The sequence below is a fragment of the Chelonia mydas genome, chromosome 20, assembly GCF_015237465.2.
Source record: "Chelonia mydas isolate rCheMyd1 chromosome 20, rCheMyd1.pri.v2, whole genome shotgun sequence".
NCBI classification, from domain to species: domain Eukaryota; kingdom Metazoa; phylum Chordata; order Testudines; family Cheloniidae; genus Chelonia; species Chelonia mydas.
This window is the reverse complement of record NC_051260.2, coordinates 3,723,569-3,740,609: the sequence shown is the minus strand read 5'-3', so window position 1 is coordinate 3,740,609 and position 17,041 is coordinate 3,723,569. Positions and strand designations below refer to the sequence as shown.

At 62.1% G+C, this 17,041-nt stretch overlaps 1 protein-coding gene and 1 long non-coding RNA gene across 3 annotated transcripts; one reads left to right on the top strand and one right to left on the bottom strand.

The window, feature by feature from the left end:
* Positions 1 to 97: 97 nt before the first annotated feature.
* PIP4K2C (phosphatidylinositol-5-phosphate 4-kinase type 2 gamma) lies at positions 98 to 15,548 on the bottom strand. 2 transcript variants are annotated; one of them, XM_037883910.2, is made up of 10 exons: positions 15,321 to 15,548; positions 12,000 to 12,097; positions 8,129 to 8,225; positions 7,573 to 7,719; positions 7,174 to 7,320; positions 6,242 to 6,280; positions 3,978 to 4,091; positions 2,900 to 3,143; positions 2,388 to 2,491; positions 98 to 1,869 (listed from the first exon to the last, which is right to left on the bottom strand). In XM_037883910.2, exons 1-10 carry the CDS (start codon positions 15,456 to 15,458, stop codon positions 1,789 to 1,791), a joined length of 1,209 nt encoding a protein of 402 aa, XP_037739838.1. In that variant the 5' UTR covers positions 15,459 to 15,548; the 3' UTR covers positions 98 to 1,788. The 2 variants fall into 2 exon arrangements, with proteins under 2 accessions (XP_037739838.1, XP_037739839.1); XM_037883911.2 differs by lacking the exon at positions 15,321 to 15,548 and adding an exon at positions 13,689 to 13,788.
* Positions 15,547 to 16,719, top strand: LOC122463388. The gene is made up of 2 exons (XR_006286710.1): positions 15,547 to 15,660; positions 16,211 to 16,719. It is a non-coding gene; the product is annotated as an uncharacterized LOC122463388 (long non-coding RNA).
* Positions 16,720 to 17,041: the final 322 nt, after the last annotated feature.

The window sequence follows — 17,041 nt, the reverse complement described above, 5'->3', positions numbered from 1 at the left end:
ACGGGCTCTGCCCCACCCCCTATCTCCTTCCCTTTGCTGGCCGCTTGCCAGGGCAGTAGCCCCTCCTGGCCCAGCCAAGAACCCAGAGCCAGGCTGCTGTCAGTCAATAATTTATTTCTATCCAGACACAGGGCAGGGAAATACATCAGAGTTTACAAAAATACAACAGACTCACCTGCAGCCCAGCCGGCAGGGCCCCTCTCCCTGCGGGGCCCAAGGGCAGGATCGGGGCCCTGCCCAGGCTGGAGCACGGAGCCTTACTGCCCGCAGCAGGATGGCTGGAGGGCAAGGAACCGCCTCTCCCGTTTGGGAGCCCCTGCAGACCCCCCTGCCCGCTTTGGGTAGGGGAGTAGCCACTTCGTCCGGCCTGGCCGGCGCGAGTTCACAGCACCTCTGACCTGTTCTACTGTGGCCCCCCCCCGCCCCCCCCAAGGCAGCAGTTGGGGAGAACGGATTGCAGACCAGGCCCGGGGAGAGGCCGGCTCTGCTACTACCCACCCAAGCCCTGCCCCGGCCTGGGCCTCCCCCCAGCCCCCACCTCCCCGGGCTAGCTGTCAGCTCACGGCCCGAGCCAAGCCAGGGCTGAGGAGGGCTCAGGCCAAGGGCAGAAGCAGCCCCACGTTTAGGGGAAAGCCCAAGCCATGGGCAGCAGGTGGCAGGGGAGGAATCCCAGCAGCAGCGACGCCATGCCCCTGCCATGGGGCCGCTGGGACCCCGAGCAGGCAAAGCTGAAATCCAGCATGAGCCTTGCCCTGCCACGTGAATGCTGGTCAGGCCCCAGCCTGAGGCAAGGGAAAGCGCCTCCTGCTGGAGGAAGGGTGGAACTCCTTGGAGGGCCCGCCGGCCCCAGGAGCCCTGCATATGGGCTCAGAGTGCTCACAGCCGGGGGCAGCCAGCTCTGCGTCCAGTCGCTCTACTCCGGCACGCAGGGCTGAGGAGCAGGTCCCGGCCCCCGCGGCTCAGAGACATGAGCGCTGGTGGCCCAAAGCCTGGCTCGAACCCCAGCTTCGGCACCTAACGAGGCTTGTGGCCTCGTGCGGGTGAGGCTGGGGGCAGGCGCCGGGGGAGCCAGCAGCAGCCATGACCCCAGGGGGACGTAGTGTGTGGGGAGAGATGGCTGCAGAGCGAGGGGCTGGGACCCCAATGCAAACTAGTGTTAACAACGCCCCCCGTGACCCCAGCTGGGAGATTTCACCTAGGAATAAATTACACAGTGGGACAGGCCAAGAGAACCTTCTCCCTTCTGGGGGTTGGGTGGGGGAGGGGGGAACCAGTGCAGAGTGCACATGGGGGTGGGCAGGAGAGGGAATCCGCTGCCACCCCACGCTCAGGGAAGGGGGGGGGGGGAAGAGTCATTGTTGCTAGGGAGGAACTTGTCTGCCCCCTCTAAGGCACCAAAGGGTGGAATCTCTTATTGCATATTGCCGGGCCTGGGCTGCCCCCCCCCTGCCCTTTAGACAGGGCTGCTTGCAGACCCCAGCCCTAGACAGGGCCCCTCAGCCAGCAGCTCCCCCCCCGCCCCCCAGTCAGAGGATCCATTCCCCTCTCTCCCGCCCGAGACCCCTCCGGCTGGGCGAGTGAGGGCAGATAAAGATAAGGCACTTGGTTGGCAACCGAGCCCACCCGGCCCCCAGGCTTCTCTCGAGCTCAGCTGAGCCTTTCGGCCAGCAAACAGAGGGGGGCACTAAGACCAAGGGATGGGGCGCAGGGGACACCTTTGATCTTCAGCTCCGACAAGACGAGACGGGGCGGGGGGGAAAGAGGGGGACCCCTCCAGGCAGGTAATGACTAAGCGAAGATGTTGGTGACAAAGTCCAGGAAGCGCTTGGCGTACTGCTCGGGGTGGACGGTCGAGATCTCCGCGCCAGCCTGCAGGGGGCACAACAGCATCAGCGCCAACTGCCCTGGGGCAGGGCTGGGGACCAGCCAGGAGCCCTGCCAGCCGGGTGCCCCCAGGAGCAGCACCGATCAGACATTTCTGGGAAGGAGCCAAGTGGCTCTGGGGCACGCGGCCCTGCCCAGATAGAGCCCCGCTCCGGGGAGGCTCCCCGACACCCCAGGGAGACCTTCCAACACTTGCCAGGAGCCAAATGGGCTCACAGGCCCCGGGCACCTACCAGGGAGGAGGAAGTATTCCTGCTCCCCTGGCCTCCCCCAGGGGCAAAGGGGGGCAGAGCCCAGAGCCAGCATGCTAGGCGCCTGGGTTTATGCCCCACAATTCTGACACCCCCTCCCACGCCCACTTTTCTGCTGGTCAACAGGACAGAGGCCAGGCAGCCCAGCTGCGTTTATCAAGGCTGCAGCTGCCGTCCTCCCTTCCCCTGCGGTCCCCATGTGGCCAGGAGGCTCCGTCCCCCTGCCCCGGATGCGGCACGAGCGGGACTCACCCCATGCTTGACAGTCTTGGCGGCATGTGCGGCCTTCTTCTTGGCGTCGTACTGCGTGAGGATGTCAATGAGGCCCATGAAGTACACCTCCGGCTGGGGCCCACCTGGGGGAAAGGCCACATCCTGGCTTACCCCGGCTGCCAGAACTTCAACGGACCCCTCTCCACGCCCTGGCAGGGACCCACTAGCTCCCTGACCGGGGTCCAGCCTCGGGCGCAGTGGATCTGTGCCCTGCCACTCTCAGCAAGCTCCTTGGCCATCCCCGTTCCCGCCACCTGGCCCCGAGGCTGCTGCAAAGGGCCATGCGACCCACCGGCCACACAGAGTGCTCCGGGCCAGCGCCCATGGCTGGGGCCCCATTTTCGAGGCATTCGGGGAAAATCCATCCCCAAACGCAAGGGCCGGGGGCTCCCATCCTTTGAACCCCTTTTTGGCCAGCCAGTGAGGAAGGAACAGAGCTACCCACCCCCAGAACCCTGCTCCCCCGGCATGCTGCTGCCAGCCCCACTCACCTTCCGCACTCTTGATGGCGTACACGTCAACGTAGGGGTCGAACTCCCCGGGGCCCAGCGGCTTGTAGGAGTTCAGGTAGCCGCCGATCCCCTCAGGGGACGTCCCGTAGGATCCCACAGCCATGACGTCTTCCCCTTCCTCTTCCTCCTCCTTCAGATCCTCGTCCTCCTCCTGCTCGGCCCGGAGGACATCATGGATGCCCAGCAGCAGGCTGTAATCCATGATCTTCAGCTGGACCAGGAACTAGGGGCACAGCGGGCAGGGGGTGAACCAGGGCAGCAGGGACAGGCTCCATTCCACCCAGGGGGCTCCTTAGAAGCCACCGCTGCTCCCACTCAGGCCAAGTTACCTAGTGGTTAGAGCAGGGCCCAGGGCCCTGCCTTGGCCTGCTCTAAGGGGCTGTTCCCCTGCCCCAATCTGCAGGGCAGGGAGAACCCCGACTGCACAGGGCCGCACCACACTCCAGGAAGAGGTGCTAGACATGGCCCATGATGCAGTTCTCCGGCTCCGTTGGGTTGCAGGGACGTTTGGGAACCCCCCTTCCACAGCTGAGAACATCAGCAGAGCCGCGAGGGACCTGCTACTGTGGGTGTGGGAGACCCAGCAGTGCCAGGCCCTCGGTGCCAGCCACTGCCAACAGCCTGTGACCCTGGCAAGGCAGCCCTGCTGTTTCTCCTTTGTGCGGCTCTCACTGTAACATATCGCCTGGCACAGGCAGGGCTGCTGGGCACCCGGGCACCAAGCCTCCCAAGGCAGTGCCCTTCTTTCCCACGGCTGAGACCCCCCCCGATCCCTCTGCCCCAGGTTTCAGTCCCTGCCAAGGGGTCTGGCAGAGCCCCCAAGCCGGTTTTGGTTGCTAGACAAGCCGTGCTTAACAGGCTGCCCCGTGCGGGTCTGGGCCGATCGTCTCGGGGAGGACGAGCTCTTTTGGGAAGGTGAGACGCCCCCAAGCACCCTCCTGCAGGTGGTGCCCGCAACCGATCCCAGCCGCCTTCCCAAGGTGAGACAGGACAGCTGCCACTTCAGCGTGCAGGTCAGACATGCCCGTGCCCCGCCCCACCAGGGGGCATGCCCTACCTCCACATCCCTCTTCAGCTTCTCCATGAAGTCACCCTTCTGCCCCTCATCCACATACACCTTCTGGCTCATGTGCAGGAAGTCCATGTCCTTCAGCGTGGGCAGCTCCTTGACCTGGGACGAACCAGACACGGTTAGCGGTCCGGGGGGTGGAGGGGGGAGCCTCACACACGCGGGGCCACGCACCGAGGGACAGCCTGCAAAGCAGCCCAGTTCACAGAGTCGCGTTGGGCCCCGTGAAACCCCCTCGCAACCCACAGCCCCTCTAATAAGAGACCCCGTCAGACTAGGGGCTGCCCCTTCTGGGACGGTTCGGGGGCACATGCCCATGGGGTGCCCCTCCCCACCTCCTCTGCAAGGGTCCAAAATTGAGAATCCACCTGCACCGCCTGGCAAAACCCAAGGGAAATGCCCCATTTAACCCCCCAGCCCCCGCCTGGAAGCGCCATGCAGAACATCCACCCCCCGCCGCCCCGCCCCGGGTAGCCCAGGACGCCTGCCCCACAGGGCCCTGCCTGGAAATCCCAGGTTATTCCCCACTTGCTGCCCCAGGAATTCCGCAGCCGGGCCAGCCAGCGGGCGCGGGGCCAGGGACATGGCAAGGCAGGAGGAGCTGGTGACAGGAGCCCAGCCGTGAGGGAGCCGTTCCCCCCAGAGGCAAGACTCAACAGGAGCCGGCGGCTGGCTCCCAACGCAGCACCAGAGCCCCTCAGCCTGGCAGGATTCCCCCGGCAGCTGAGCCGAGGGCTCCAATCCCATCAACCTTCCCTCGCCATCATCTCGCGGCCCTCAAATCTCGTTAACTGGAGGCTGATGCCACCCCGGGCTTTAGGGCAGGGGAGGCCACTTACGAGATCAGGATTATCCGGCTAACTCAGGTCATCCCCCCCACCCCGAACGGCTCTCATGGAGAGCCGCGACTGGTTAGTTAATCACAGGCCCCAGCCAGACAGAGCGAGCCTCTGGCCAGGGCTGGCATCAGCTCGTCCCCCCTCCTGCCCACGAACCGGCCTTGCTGCCCCTTCGCATCAGTCCCCCCAGAGCAAGCCACAGCTGGAGAGCGCTGGTAAGGTGACCCCAAGGCCCGCAGAGCTCCACACGGAGCCCACCAAGGCCTGTGCGGGGGGAGAGGGCTGCTGCCCTGGACACCCCCTCCCTGGAGGGCAGCAGGCAGGGGGGTGGCCGTGCAGGGCTGAGAACCGCTCCCCCTGCCCGGTGCTTCAGGCTGGGATTTAACAGCAGCTGATTCCTCGCCGGCTCGAGCTGCCTTTTGAAGGGGGCTGGGCCGCTCCCCGGCATGCTCTATCTGGCCAGGGGATACCAGCTTGAGCCCAGCCTGGCTCCCCACACCGCCAAGGGCGCCCCATGAAACCCACCTGCTGGCCCATCCCAGAGATCAGAGACAGAGGCCCATCCTACGCTCCACCTCCCTGGGGTGGGGGGGACTAGATGGCGGCTCCCCTACCCCCACCCCGAGGGGACAGAGCCCGGCTCTTCCCATGGAGTCAGCAGGTCCTGGTTAACGCCCATTCAGCAGCAAGATCCCTCTAAGCTGGGCACAGGACACCCCATAGCTTCCTGCTGCCCAGCCCCAGGGATCCCAGAGAACAAACCCGAGCCCCTTCCCTCTCCAGAAGCACAGGGCTGCATCCCCGACAGCTGCCACCCCCTTCACTTGGCTGCTCGCCCCGGCTCCCACTCGGTGTGGGGCGGCCCAGCCGGGAGGCGGCTGTGTGCCCAGCGGGGCCAAGCAGCGAGGTGGATCCCAGAAGGCTGGAGTCCCAGGGTAGTCGGCCCAGGGAGCCAATCTCCAGGCATGGAAACCCGGCAGCTTCGCCCCAGTTCGGCCCCAGCGGGCAGGCGTGGCAGGGGCCGGATACCAAGCTGGCCCTCGAGGAGGGGCGGAGTTCTCAGGTGCTTTGAGGAACATCTGCAGAAGGGGAAGCAAGGCTCTGCTCCCATGGCTGCAGCCTGAGGACCCCCCCCCCCGCCGCCCCAACTGCCACGGGAGCCACCAGCCAGGCCTACCAGAGCAGCCTCCGACAGGGTCACCCCCCGCCCCGCCCATCTCACTGGGGGGCAGCGATGCCTGTCAGTCAGGGGCTCAGGCCCCCTGCTTGCTGTCCTGGAGGCCGGGCACTGTCGCCCGCCAGAACAAGCTAGGTACCAAGGAAGCGAGCTTCAGAGTGGAGAGATCTATGGGTCAGAGACACCCCCCCCCCCCACACACACACACACACACTCCCTCAGCCATCCCCAGCTACCTTCTCCTTGTCGCTGGCTTCTCGGGACACCAGGGAGCCCTGCAAGAGAGGTACCCGCCGATTAGTCACCAGCCCCACTCCGCCACAGGAGGAGGAGGGGTCAGATACACGCAGGAGTCCGTGGGGAGAGACACAGCGCAGGTGGCCGCAAGAAGCCACAGCAAGAGGGAGAAGATGGGGGATATTTAGGGGACTGTCACCTGATTATTATGGATGGGAGCCAAGCGGCTAAATGCCCTCACTGCCCTGAGCCCCCGGGCTAGTCCCAGGGCCTCCGAGCCGCTTGGCTATGGGATCCGTCCAGGCAACTGGCCCGAGTTCCACACAGCTGCTGCTGACGACGGCCTCTCCAAACAGCTACCCCCAGCACCTGGGATCATGCTGGGGTGGGGAGGGCATGAACAGGTCCAGGGTGGGTCGCAACCACCTGCCCTTTGTGGGGAAATGGGGCCCCTAAACTAGGTTGCCACGTGGTGTCCCAGTATGGAAAGCGACGAGAGCCACAGCTGCAATGGGGGCCTGTCCTGGGGTGTTTCAGACGGACGCCGCACAGCCCCGGTTGGCCTGACCCTGATCCCCACCAGCCTGTGGGAGCCCTCTGGGGTCCAGAGGCGTGAGAGAAGCTCCTCGGCCAGGGAAGACCCAGCAGGGGCAATGGGAAGGAGGGTCTCTATCGAACTGCTGCTGAAAGCGGGGTTCAGGGCAGAGAGACCAATCGGGTGCAGCTGGGGCAATCGACTCCTCGGGGAGCAATGCTCTGGGCCAACCCCTGGTGACACAGCCTCACAGGAGGGGAACAGAGAGCGGGGTCCCCCTGACAGACTAGACAGGCCGGCAGTATGATCAGCAGCCCGTGTCTCTGCAGGGACGGTGGGTGCCCCGGGAGCCTGGCTCAGGTGAAAGCCCCTGGCCCTGCCCGCTGGCCCCGTTACCTTCAGGTCGTACTTCCTGTGCACGGCGAGTCGGTGGCTGAACACATTCCTCATGATCAGCATGTAGGTCTCCTCACTGTCCACGCTGAGCCGGTACATCCCCAGGAACTGGGGCAGCAGGGTGATCCCGTGGCACTTCACCACGTACTGCAAGGAGACGGGGCCACGTCAGACCAGCAGGGGCCAGGGCAGAGAGCGAGGCACCAGCCGGTCATGCCTCTGGAGACCCCAGCCAGAAGAAGGGGGCAGTGACGTGCCCTAGTGACTGCAGGTTGGTGGCAGGGCTGGGATTAGAACTTGGATCTTTTCCTCCCAGCAGCCGGCAGGTTCGCTCTGGCGCCCCCTGGTGGCGAGGCAGGGACACCTCAGAGCCTCCCCCCGCCCCCTGACCAGCCGTACCTGGTGGTAGTGCGAAAGGAGACTGTGCACGTCAGCCACGTCTTCGCTGGAGATCTCCTTGATCACCAGCGTCCGGTCGTAGGAGGTGAGGAAACGCCGGTCGCTCCCCTCACCTTCGTAGTGGGGCGGGCTCCGTGTCAGGGAGACCTGGGGGGGAGCAGGTGTGAGAACCACGCCCGGCGCCGACCCCGGGGCACACCAGGGACATCCCACTCCGGGGCATTCCACCCTCTAATGGGGCAGAAGGTGAGTTTCAGGTGCATCTATCAGCGGCCTGCCTTGCCAAGGTGCCCCAGTGAGGGGCACCACCCCAGCGATATCACAGAATCGGCCAGGGCTGCAACAAGGCTGCTGTGGCCAGCCCCAGCTCAGCTGGTCCCAACCCGCCCCGGTGAAGAGGCAGGCGTTCCAAGGAAAGCTTTAAGGGGCGCAGGGTAGCTGCCTGGGTCTGTGTACGTCCCCCTCTATGCACAGAGGGCCCTGGAACAGGGGGCCCAGGACACACCTCCCCCCGCCACCCCAGACACGATCGGTGTCGAGGGAACGTGCTACCCACCTGGTAGTCCTGGTCATCAATCCCGAAGCGCTCGCGGAGGTTGCGGAAGACCTGTGGGCAGTACTCCTTGAACTTGAAGTGACTGGGCAGGTTCTCCCTGGAGGGGCAAAGGAGGGGTGGGGGGTCAGTGTTTAGAACCAGAGGGACCAGCTGGCTCCGGGAAGGGACCAGGAGCCTGGCACAGTCACAGCCGTAACCATGCGATTCAGTCCAATACCGCCCGGCCCGTGGGCACCTTAACCCGCCTCTGGCATCGGGGACCCTCCTGGCTGGCAGTCAAAGCAGAAGGCAGAGGCTGGAGGACGCTAGACAGAGCCAGGGATCACCCCGCAGTTGGGGACGCTGGCAGGGGTTCAACAGGCAGGTGCAAGAAGGCCAGGGGGCGCTCTCCTGGGACACAAGGACTCTGAAGAAGATTCGCGGGGGCATGGCAGATAATCAGCTGAGCACAAGCTCCCAGTGCCATGCTGTGGCCAATCTACTGCCAGCCCAGGACACAGGGGAATCTCGAGTTGGAGCGGACAGTGGAGACGTTATTTTACCTCGATATTTGGCACTGGGCTGATCACTGCTGGAATCCTGCGTCCCATTCTGGATGTTGCTACATAACTTGGAAAGGGTTCAGAGAAGAGCCCCAAGAACGGTTACGGGATCAGAAACCGGCCTTATAAGGACAGACTGAGCTCCTTAGATTAACAAAGCAAAGGTTAAGTGAAGAGACGGTTAATGTTAGAATGACCAGACTGGGTCAGACAAAAGGTCCATCTAGCCCAGTATCCTGTCTACCGACAGCAGCCAGCACCAGATACTTCAGAGGAAGGAACAGAACAGGGCAATTTATCGAGTGATCCATCGCCTGTCGGCCAGTCCCAGATTTAGGGACACTCATGGGATCGCACCCCTGACCATCTTGGCTAATAGCCATCGCTGGACCTGTCCTCCGTGAACTTAGCTAATTCTTTTTTGAACCCAGTTTTGGCATTCACAAGATCCTCCGGCAACGTGTTCTACAGGTCGACTGTGCGTTGGGTGAAGAACTACTTCCTGGTTTGTTTTAAACCTGCTTCCTATTCATTTCATTAGCTGACCCCTGGTTCTTGGGTCACGTGAAGAGGTAAACACTCCTTATGTTCAAATAAATTTGTTCGTCTCTAAGATGCCACAAGTACTCCTTTTCTCTTTTCTAAGAGAAACAGTCCCTGTCTTTTTAATCTCTCCTCACATGGAAGCTGCTCCATCCCCCTAATCATTTTTGTTGCCCTTTGTGACGAAGTGGGACTGTTCTTAATGTATCCTCTGAATACTGTAGGGGTGCCTCAGTTTCCCCCATGCATTTCTTAAGTCTCTAGGTGGTGGGATAAGCGGGGTGTGATTGTTGCAGAGCAAAAGGCCACGGTACATAAATGGCCAACACTCTGTCTCCTGGCAACTGATGGCCTGGCCCTTCCCCCCTTCAAGGTGACAGCTAAAGAGTTGGAGAACAAAGGAATCTGGTGCCCTCCTGGCCCAGGAAAGGGACAAAGCCCAGAGGAGGAGGGGTTGGAGGGGGAGTCAGTGTCAGTTTGGGGCTGGCTGGGGATGCGGAGTGAAGTGCAGACATGGTTGTCTGGCTCACTGCCCCCCAAAATGGACCCGGCTGAGGGGTCCTGTTCTCTGCATCTATAAGCTTTGGTTTAGACCATGTTCCTGTTGTCTAATAAACCTTCTGTTTTACTGGCTGGCTGAGAGTCACATCTGACTGCGAAGCTGGGGTGCAGGACCCTCTGGCTTCCCCAGGAGCCCACCTGGGCGGACTCACTGTGGGAAGCGCAGGGAGGGGCAGAGGATGCTGAATGCTCCGAGGTCAGACCCAAGAAGGTGGAAGCCGTGTGAGCTTCTTGCCCTGGAGACAGTCTGCTCCCAGAGAGGAGACTTCCCCAGAGTCCTGACTGGCTTCGTAGGGAGCAGTTCCAGAGCATCGCCTGGGGACTCCGTGACACCCTTCTCTGTTCTTTTCCCAATTCTTTGGAAAAATACATCGTTTCTGAGACGGGGTGACGAGATCTGTGCGCAGCATTCAAAGGCTGGGCGTACCACGGATTTCTATAGTGACGTTAGGATATTTTCTGTCTGATTATCTCTCCCTTTCCGAGGGGCTCCTAACTCTGTTCGCTTTTTGACGGCTGCGGCAAATGGAGCGGGTGTTTTCAGAGAACTTGATCTCAGTCTGTAAGTATCTACGTGGGGTGCAAAGATCTAACAACTGGCTCTTCCACCAAGCAGAGAAAGGCAGAGCAAGAGCCAGTGGCCGGAAGCTGAAGCTAGACAACGTCAGACGGGAAAGAAGGTGGACGTTTACCAGGGAGGGGAATTAGCCCGGGGTGGAACCTCCATCACGGACTGTTTTTAACTCCCGACGGGCTGTGCTCCAAATGACCGGCTGCAGGATTTAGCTCGGGGCAGTTCTTGACTAAGTGGTCACAGTGGAGCAACGTGCCCCACCTGCCCTGCCCCTGCTGTCAGAGAAAGGGACTCACGTCCCATTCAGCAACAAGCCAGAGCTTCAGGAGCCAACTCCTTGCCAGAATGGCAGTGCTGCCCCCAGCTGCCCCGCTCCGTGCAAGCGAATCCCACACGGGGGCTTTCAGGTCACGTCTGCTGTTTAGTCTTCGCCTGGGCCCAGGTACAGGGTGGTTAAGGCTGGAAGGCGGGAGGCAGCGATGGCTCCCTAGCTCCAGGGCAGGGTGCTAGGCCCAGAAACGGCTGGGGAAACGGCAGCTTACGTCGAGAACAGCAAGTGAGACAGCAGTGCCAAGGGGCTGCCAGCTTGAGGGCACCAGAGGCTGCGCCCAGTGCAGGGAGACTCAGGGGCAGCGGGCTGCTCCTGGGCAAAGCAGAAGACACGAGGGGCGTGGGATGCAGGGGTGGGCGGGGGGGCTCTTCGGGGGCTGGCTAGAACCAGCCCGTATCAATGGAGGGTTTGGAAAGGCAACAGACGCTTCAGGGAATGAACTATGACACCAATCGGGACACAACGGGGTAGGATCAGAACCGGCCTTTCCGGGACACCGAGCTCTGACCTGGGACTGGCGGAGAGCAAGCCAAGACGGGATCTGCAGCAGCTTGGCTGGGCAGAGCCCTGGTGCTGCCAGTTGGAGATCTCTTACCCTTTGCTTCTCTCTGCTCCCCCCAGGGCTTCCCAGGCTGGGCTCCAGCTGCCTAATAAACCCTGCTCGGGTTTGAAAATGGCTATCTGGCGGCAGTGCGTCCACAGGGGGGAAAGTCTGACCAGGAGCCAATCTCGGGAGCTGAGGCAGCCCTTGAGGAAGAGTGAGACCCTCTGGGGAGCAAGTGGGGGGCCTGGCTCACTGAGGGGTTCCTCCAAGGGACTGTTTAAAAGCCACGGCATAGCATGGATCCCGTGGCCCCCCGACACTCCTGCAGCCGGCTGAGCCAGGGTGGAAATTTGGAGAACCCAAACAAAGCTTCCCAAACCGGAGGGCACATCAGCCCTTGCGAGAAAAGCCCGGAGAGCTTTCATAAGCTCTAGCAGGCAGGGAGCTGACTCTAAATCCTGCAGGTGACGCTGGGAGGGCAGCAACAAACCGGAGTGCTGGGCTCAGCACAGAAGCAATCAGAGAGATGCAGGACCCCAAAAGGTCATCGAGCCCAATCCCCCACACAGAGGCAGGACTCAATCATCCAGGAAGACGCCAACCCTGCTTTCTCCTGAGCTCGTCAGTCTGATCCCTGGTGCATTGGGGGCGTAATGTACTAGATCCAACCGCAGCTATTTCGATACCAGCCAGCGAGCTGTGCACACGCACATGCCCCCCCCCACCCCCCAAGCACGCAGACTCCGTGGGGGCAGCAGCCTCCTGCAGCGACTCACCTGTTGAAGAGATGATTGTTCACTTTGATTTTAGAGTTGGCTTTAAAGTCATCGGGTAGCAGCATCACCGGCAGGGGAACCTGGCTGAGCTCATTGATCTGGCAACGCAACACAGAACAAGCGGGTTACTCCCCACCCCGTGTGCAGGTTTTGAGCTTCAGAAGGCGGCGTGCAAACCCCAGGGGCGCTCAGACCTGCTGCTGGGTACCCTGCCAACCTCATCCAGGCGCACAGAAGCGGGCAGAGCCAACGCCCCACGGGACAGCTTCTATTCCTGCTAACGGCGCAGCATGGGGGCTAGGACAGTGTTCCCAGCAAGTCCCTGCAGAGTTGAGACAACCCAGCCACCCAGAACCAGCTGGGATGGCCAAAAAAACCCGGCTCAGGGCCTGGTCAGAAGGCTGCTTGGCAGTGTCCAGAGCACGTCAGTAGAGAGATGCCAGGGAAGAATTTGAGCTCCCCTCCCGGAGCTATTCCAAATGAACTGGACAGCAAGTGCCAGGCAACCTGTGACCGCCCCCTACTGGACGGGGTAATATACAGCCAGGCCATTGGAACGGGGTGACAGGAGCCCAGGGGAACAACGAAAGCGGCTATAAATAGCTAATTCAGGCAGCAAGCACCCCGTCAGTTGGCGTTCCAGGGAGCTCTGGGAACGGCCCGTGGATTAACATGGAGGGGTTCCCCCATTGCTCAGGCATAGTGGTGTCAAGCACGGCAGAGGAAAGCAGCAGCTGGGACAAGCCAGGCTCTGGCCTGTAGCTGCTCAGACTCCACCCCGAACCCCAGGTGCAGGGGCAGAGACCACTCAAACCTGTGGGAGGCGCGAGCTGGCTGGGAGGGCGTGCGTGTGGTGGGAGCTCCCGTTTTAGCTGGCTGCAGCGAGCCCAACACAAGGGGAGGCTGCAGCAGGAGACGCCATGGCCACTGAGTTCTGGGGCGGGGCTGTCGGCGCCCCACCCAGATTTGCCCTACAGACTCCATGCAGACAGTCCCCAAAGCCGCACAGAGAGGTTTTGGGGCTCTGCCATCAGCAGCTAGAAGGCAACCAAGCTCCAGCAGAGTCACTGGGAGGCCACGTGGGTAGCACACCAGACCTCAGAGACCCCCGGTTCGTATCCCAGCTCTACCATCTTGGTCAAGGTCCCATTCCTCCCCTGTGCCTCAGTTCCCCCTAAATGGTACTTCTCTCTCTGAGAGGTGCTTGCAAGCCAGGGATGAAGGACACTATAAGAGTTATTAACGGCCAGCTGAGCCCCATTAAGAGCTCACGGACCCACTCCTAAGAGGGGAACCGTCCGTCGCAAGGGGCCAAGCCGCAGTCATCAAAATAAACTGCCCTCAACACAAAGAGCCCCAGCGTTAAGAGACACAAAGCGATGGCACGTGGCGGGATCTCGGCAGTTTAACAGAACACTGCAAGTCCATGCGCGTGGGAGCCCACACCGAGAGAACGCTTAAACTCCACGAGCAATCAGACGCTCGAGAGATCTTAGCTCCACCAGTTCGAAAACTTGCTCCGTTTCTTACCCAGCCACGTGATCTTTTTAAGCCATGGCACAAATGAAACACACCAAACAGGGAGCCAACGAAGCAAAGGCACCACCTGGGACTACCAGCCAGGAAGGCAGCAGCTGGCCAGGCTAGGGTTAAGGGACCACCACACTCCATGCTACAAGGCCCACGTACCATCAGCCTGCTACACTGTGAAGTCCAGGTTGTTCTGGGGCTGGTTAAGTAGGACACAGAGCTCTGGCATTCTAGGGGGCTGGACTGGAGTGTCACCTACAGCCCCTGAAATCAGAAGGCAGGTCCCTTGGCTTCTGGTCTCAGCCGGCGGCTAGGGGATGGCCCTGGTACGGCGCACCCGAGAGGAGTATGGGTTGAGACACTGATCCCACAGTGCAGATGCCTGCTCCAGGTCCCACTTGGCACCATGGGGCTGGGACGTTCTCCCCTTTTCAGCTTGCCACCATGTGAGGATGCTGCGCCCCAGACGCGGGTCACAAAGTGCTTTTTGTATTCAGGATCTCACTAGCTCTTGCCTGCCAGGATCAGGCATGTGGACCAGTCGCCATCAGGCAGGGGGGCTTAGGCGCTCATACGCCAGAGCGCAGTACACATGCCTCAAAAGGCGCAGGCCACCCCTTCTAAGCCCCACAGGGCTCCCTCGGAGGGGGTCTGAGCAGAGGACTGTGATGCCAGCAGCGCCTGGGAGCCTCATTTTCCCTGACTACAGACTGGAATAATTCTGCCCTCATTCCCAGGGAGTTGTCCTGATTTGCGCTGTGACCTGGTTACCAAGCTCCACGGCTGTAGCCCTCAAGATCAAGACTATTTAAGGACCACAGTCGCGAGGAGCTGTGGGGGCACAAACGGACGTTCAGCAGTAAACCCCACAAAATTCACACCCACATCCAAGGGGTCAGAACTACCCCAACTCCTGCAGAACTGGAACTCTACCCCCGCCAGACCCATTGCCTCAGCTGAAGACTAGAGAAAGGGGCAGCTTCAGCCGAATTCACATTGTGACTGACGCTGGGGTGGGGGGAAGCAGAGGGAGAGGAGATGCCCAGCCACCAATGGGAATAGTGTGGGGTGTCTCACCTGGTGGGGGATACCCCAGCTCAGAGGGGCACTGAGGTTCTAGGCTGGAGGGAGGCAGTGGGCCCTGGGCTGGGGACAGTGCGGGGGGTGTCCTGGTCTCACCTGGTGCTGAAGGCCACAACTCACTCCCAGGAGGCAGTGAGGTCAGGGGTGGGGGAGAATCACAGGCTCTCGGACTGGGGGGGAGGCACGGGGGGGTGTCCCCGGGGCACAGCGGGAGGGAGGTGTCCTGGGGGCCCTGCCCTCATCCAGGGCTGGACACCCCAGCCCAGTGGTGGCAGTGACATCTAAGGGACTCAGGGTCAGAGGGTCCCAGGCCAAGATCGGGGGGCCCCAGAAGATAATGGGGGGCCAGGATCAGGGAGCCCTGGGGGACACCGGGCGCTGGACACCCCAGCCCAGGGGAGCAGTGAAGTCGCAGGGGAGGCTGCGGGGTCCCAGGCCAGGATCGGGGCACCCCAGGGGGCTGTGGGGGGGGGGGCAGGCGCCTACGCTCACCTGACACTGGACGCCCCAAACCAGCAGAGCAGGGGGGGTCTCAAGGGGCCCCAGGCCAGGATCAGGGGTCCCAGGATCGGGGAGGGGGCTAGTCATGCTGGAGGGCAGTGAGGGGCCGGGATCGGGGGAGGCCCCGGGGGGGGGGCAGTGAGGGGAGGCCCCCGGGGGGGGGGCAGGGGGGGTCCCGGGGGCCCCGGGGCCGGGCCCCGCCCTCACCTGGTGCTGGACGCCCCAGCCCAGCACGCCCAGCAGCGGGTCCGCCGCCCGCGGCACCTTGAGGCGCTGGGGCACGAAGCGCTTCCGCTTGGTCTTGGTGCGCGGCGCGGCGGGCCCGGCGGCGGCGGCGGCGGCCATGTCCCTGCTCGGCCCGCGCGGCCGCGCTTCCGCCTTCTGCCCCCGGCGCCGGAAGCCGGGCCCAGCTGACTCCCCCGTCACGTGACGGGGGCGGGCGCCGGACCGCGGTGCGCGGGCGGGGAGTTTGAAGGGGCAAAGGTCACGAGCCTGCGCAGTCCGGCTTCTCGGGGGTCGTGACCCCATCTGGGGGCAGAGGTCAAGGGTCAGCCTGGAACACGTGCGCAGCGTGGGTCAGGCCCTGGCCTGTCCGTGGGGGGGAGGCCAGGCTGGGCAGGGCTGGGGCACAGGGGGCCAGGGCAGGCCGGGGGGCCGGGCAGGGGAACGGGGGCCAGGGCAGGGCTGGGGCTGGGCAGGGGAACAGGGGGCCAGGGCAGGGCAGTGGGCTGGGGCTGGGCCGGGCCGGGGCACAGGGGGCCAGGGCAGGCCGGGGGGCAGGGTAGTGGGCCAGGCCGGGCCAGGGGTGCACAGAATGAATCATAGAATCATAGAATATCAGGGCTGGAAGGGACCTCAGGAGGGACCTCAGGAGGTCATCTAGTCCAACCCCTGCTCAAAGCAGGACCAATCCCCAGTTTTTGCCCCAGATCCCTAAATGGCCCCCTCAAGGATTGAACTCACAATCCTGGGTTTAGCAGGCCAATGCTCAAACCACTGAGCTATCCCTCCCCCCCCCCCAGATATGAGCCGGGCTGGGGGGGCGTCACTGTAGAGCAGGATCTGGGCCCATTCAAACAACCCGTGTTTTCATCCAGCCACATGCAGGGTGTTCGCTGGGGGCGAGGCCCGCCGGCCAGACCTACAGAAGGGGGGGCCAGGGGGATTGGGGAAAGCAGCATCTCCGCAAAGGATCACAGGGTCACACTGGACACACGACTCCCCCGGCTCCCGGGGCGATGTGGCGGCAGAAAGAGCCAGTCGGCAGCTTTATCTCTGTTTGCGGCTTTGGGGAGAGCAATCGCTGCTGGAGACTGTGGCCAGATCTGGGGTCCCCGTTTTAAAAAGGCTGTTGGATAGTTGTCGAGGATGCAGAAAAGAGCCACAAAACTGATTTGCAGGCTGGAGAAAATGCAGAGACTCTGAGAGCTCAGTCCGTTTCACTTATCAGAAAGGAGATTGAGAGGGGACCAGATTAGAGCATCTAAGTATCTTCACAGGGAGAAAACCCTGGGTCCTGCAGGGCTCTTTGCCCTAGCAGAGAAAGGCAGGACAAGAACCGATGGTTGGAAACTGAAGCCAGAGAAAATCACATTAAAAATGACACACATTTAACTGGATGGGTGTTTAACCATTGGAACTACCTCCCGAGTGATGGATTCTCCGTCTCTTGGTGTCCCCAGATCCAGGCTGGAGGCTTGTCCGGAAGATGTTTTAGTCAAACACAAGTTCTTGGGCTCAGTGCATGTGTAACGGGATGAAGTTAAATGGCTTGTGTTACACAAGAGGGTCAAATGGTCCCTAAGCTCTTTGATCTGTGACCCTACTCAGGTGGAGTAGTGGGCCACGATCTTAGGGGTCACCTGCTGCAAAGCAACGGGTAAAGTTCACAACCTCATTCCCCTCTTGTGCCCCAAGAGGGGGAGAGG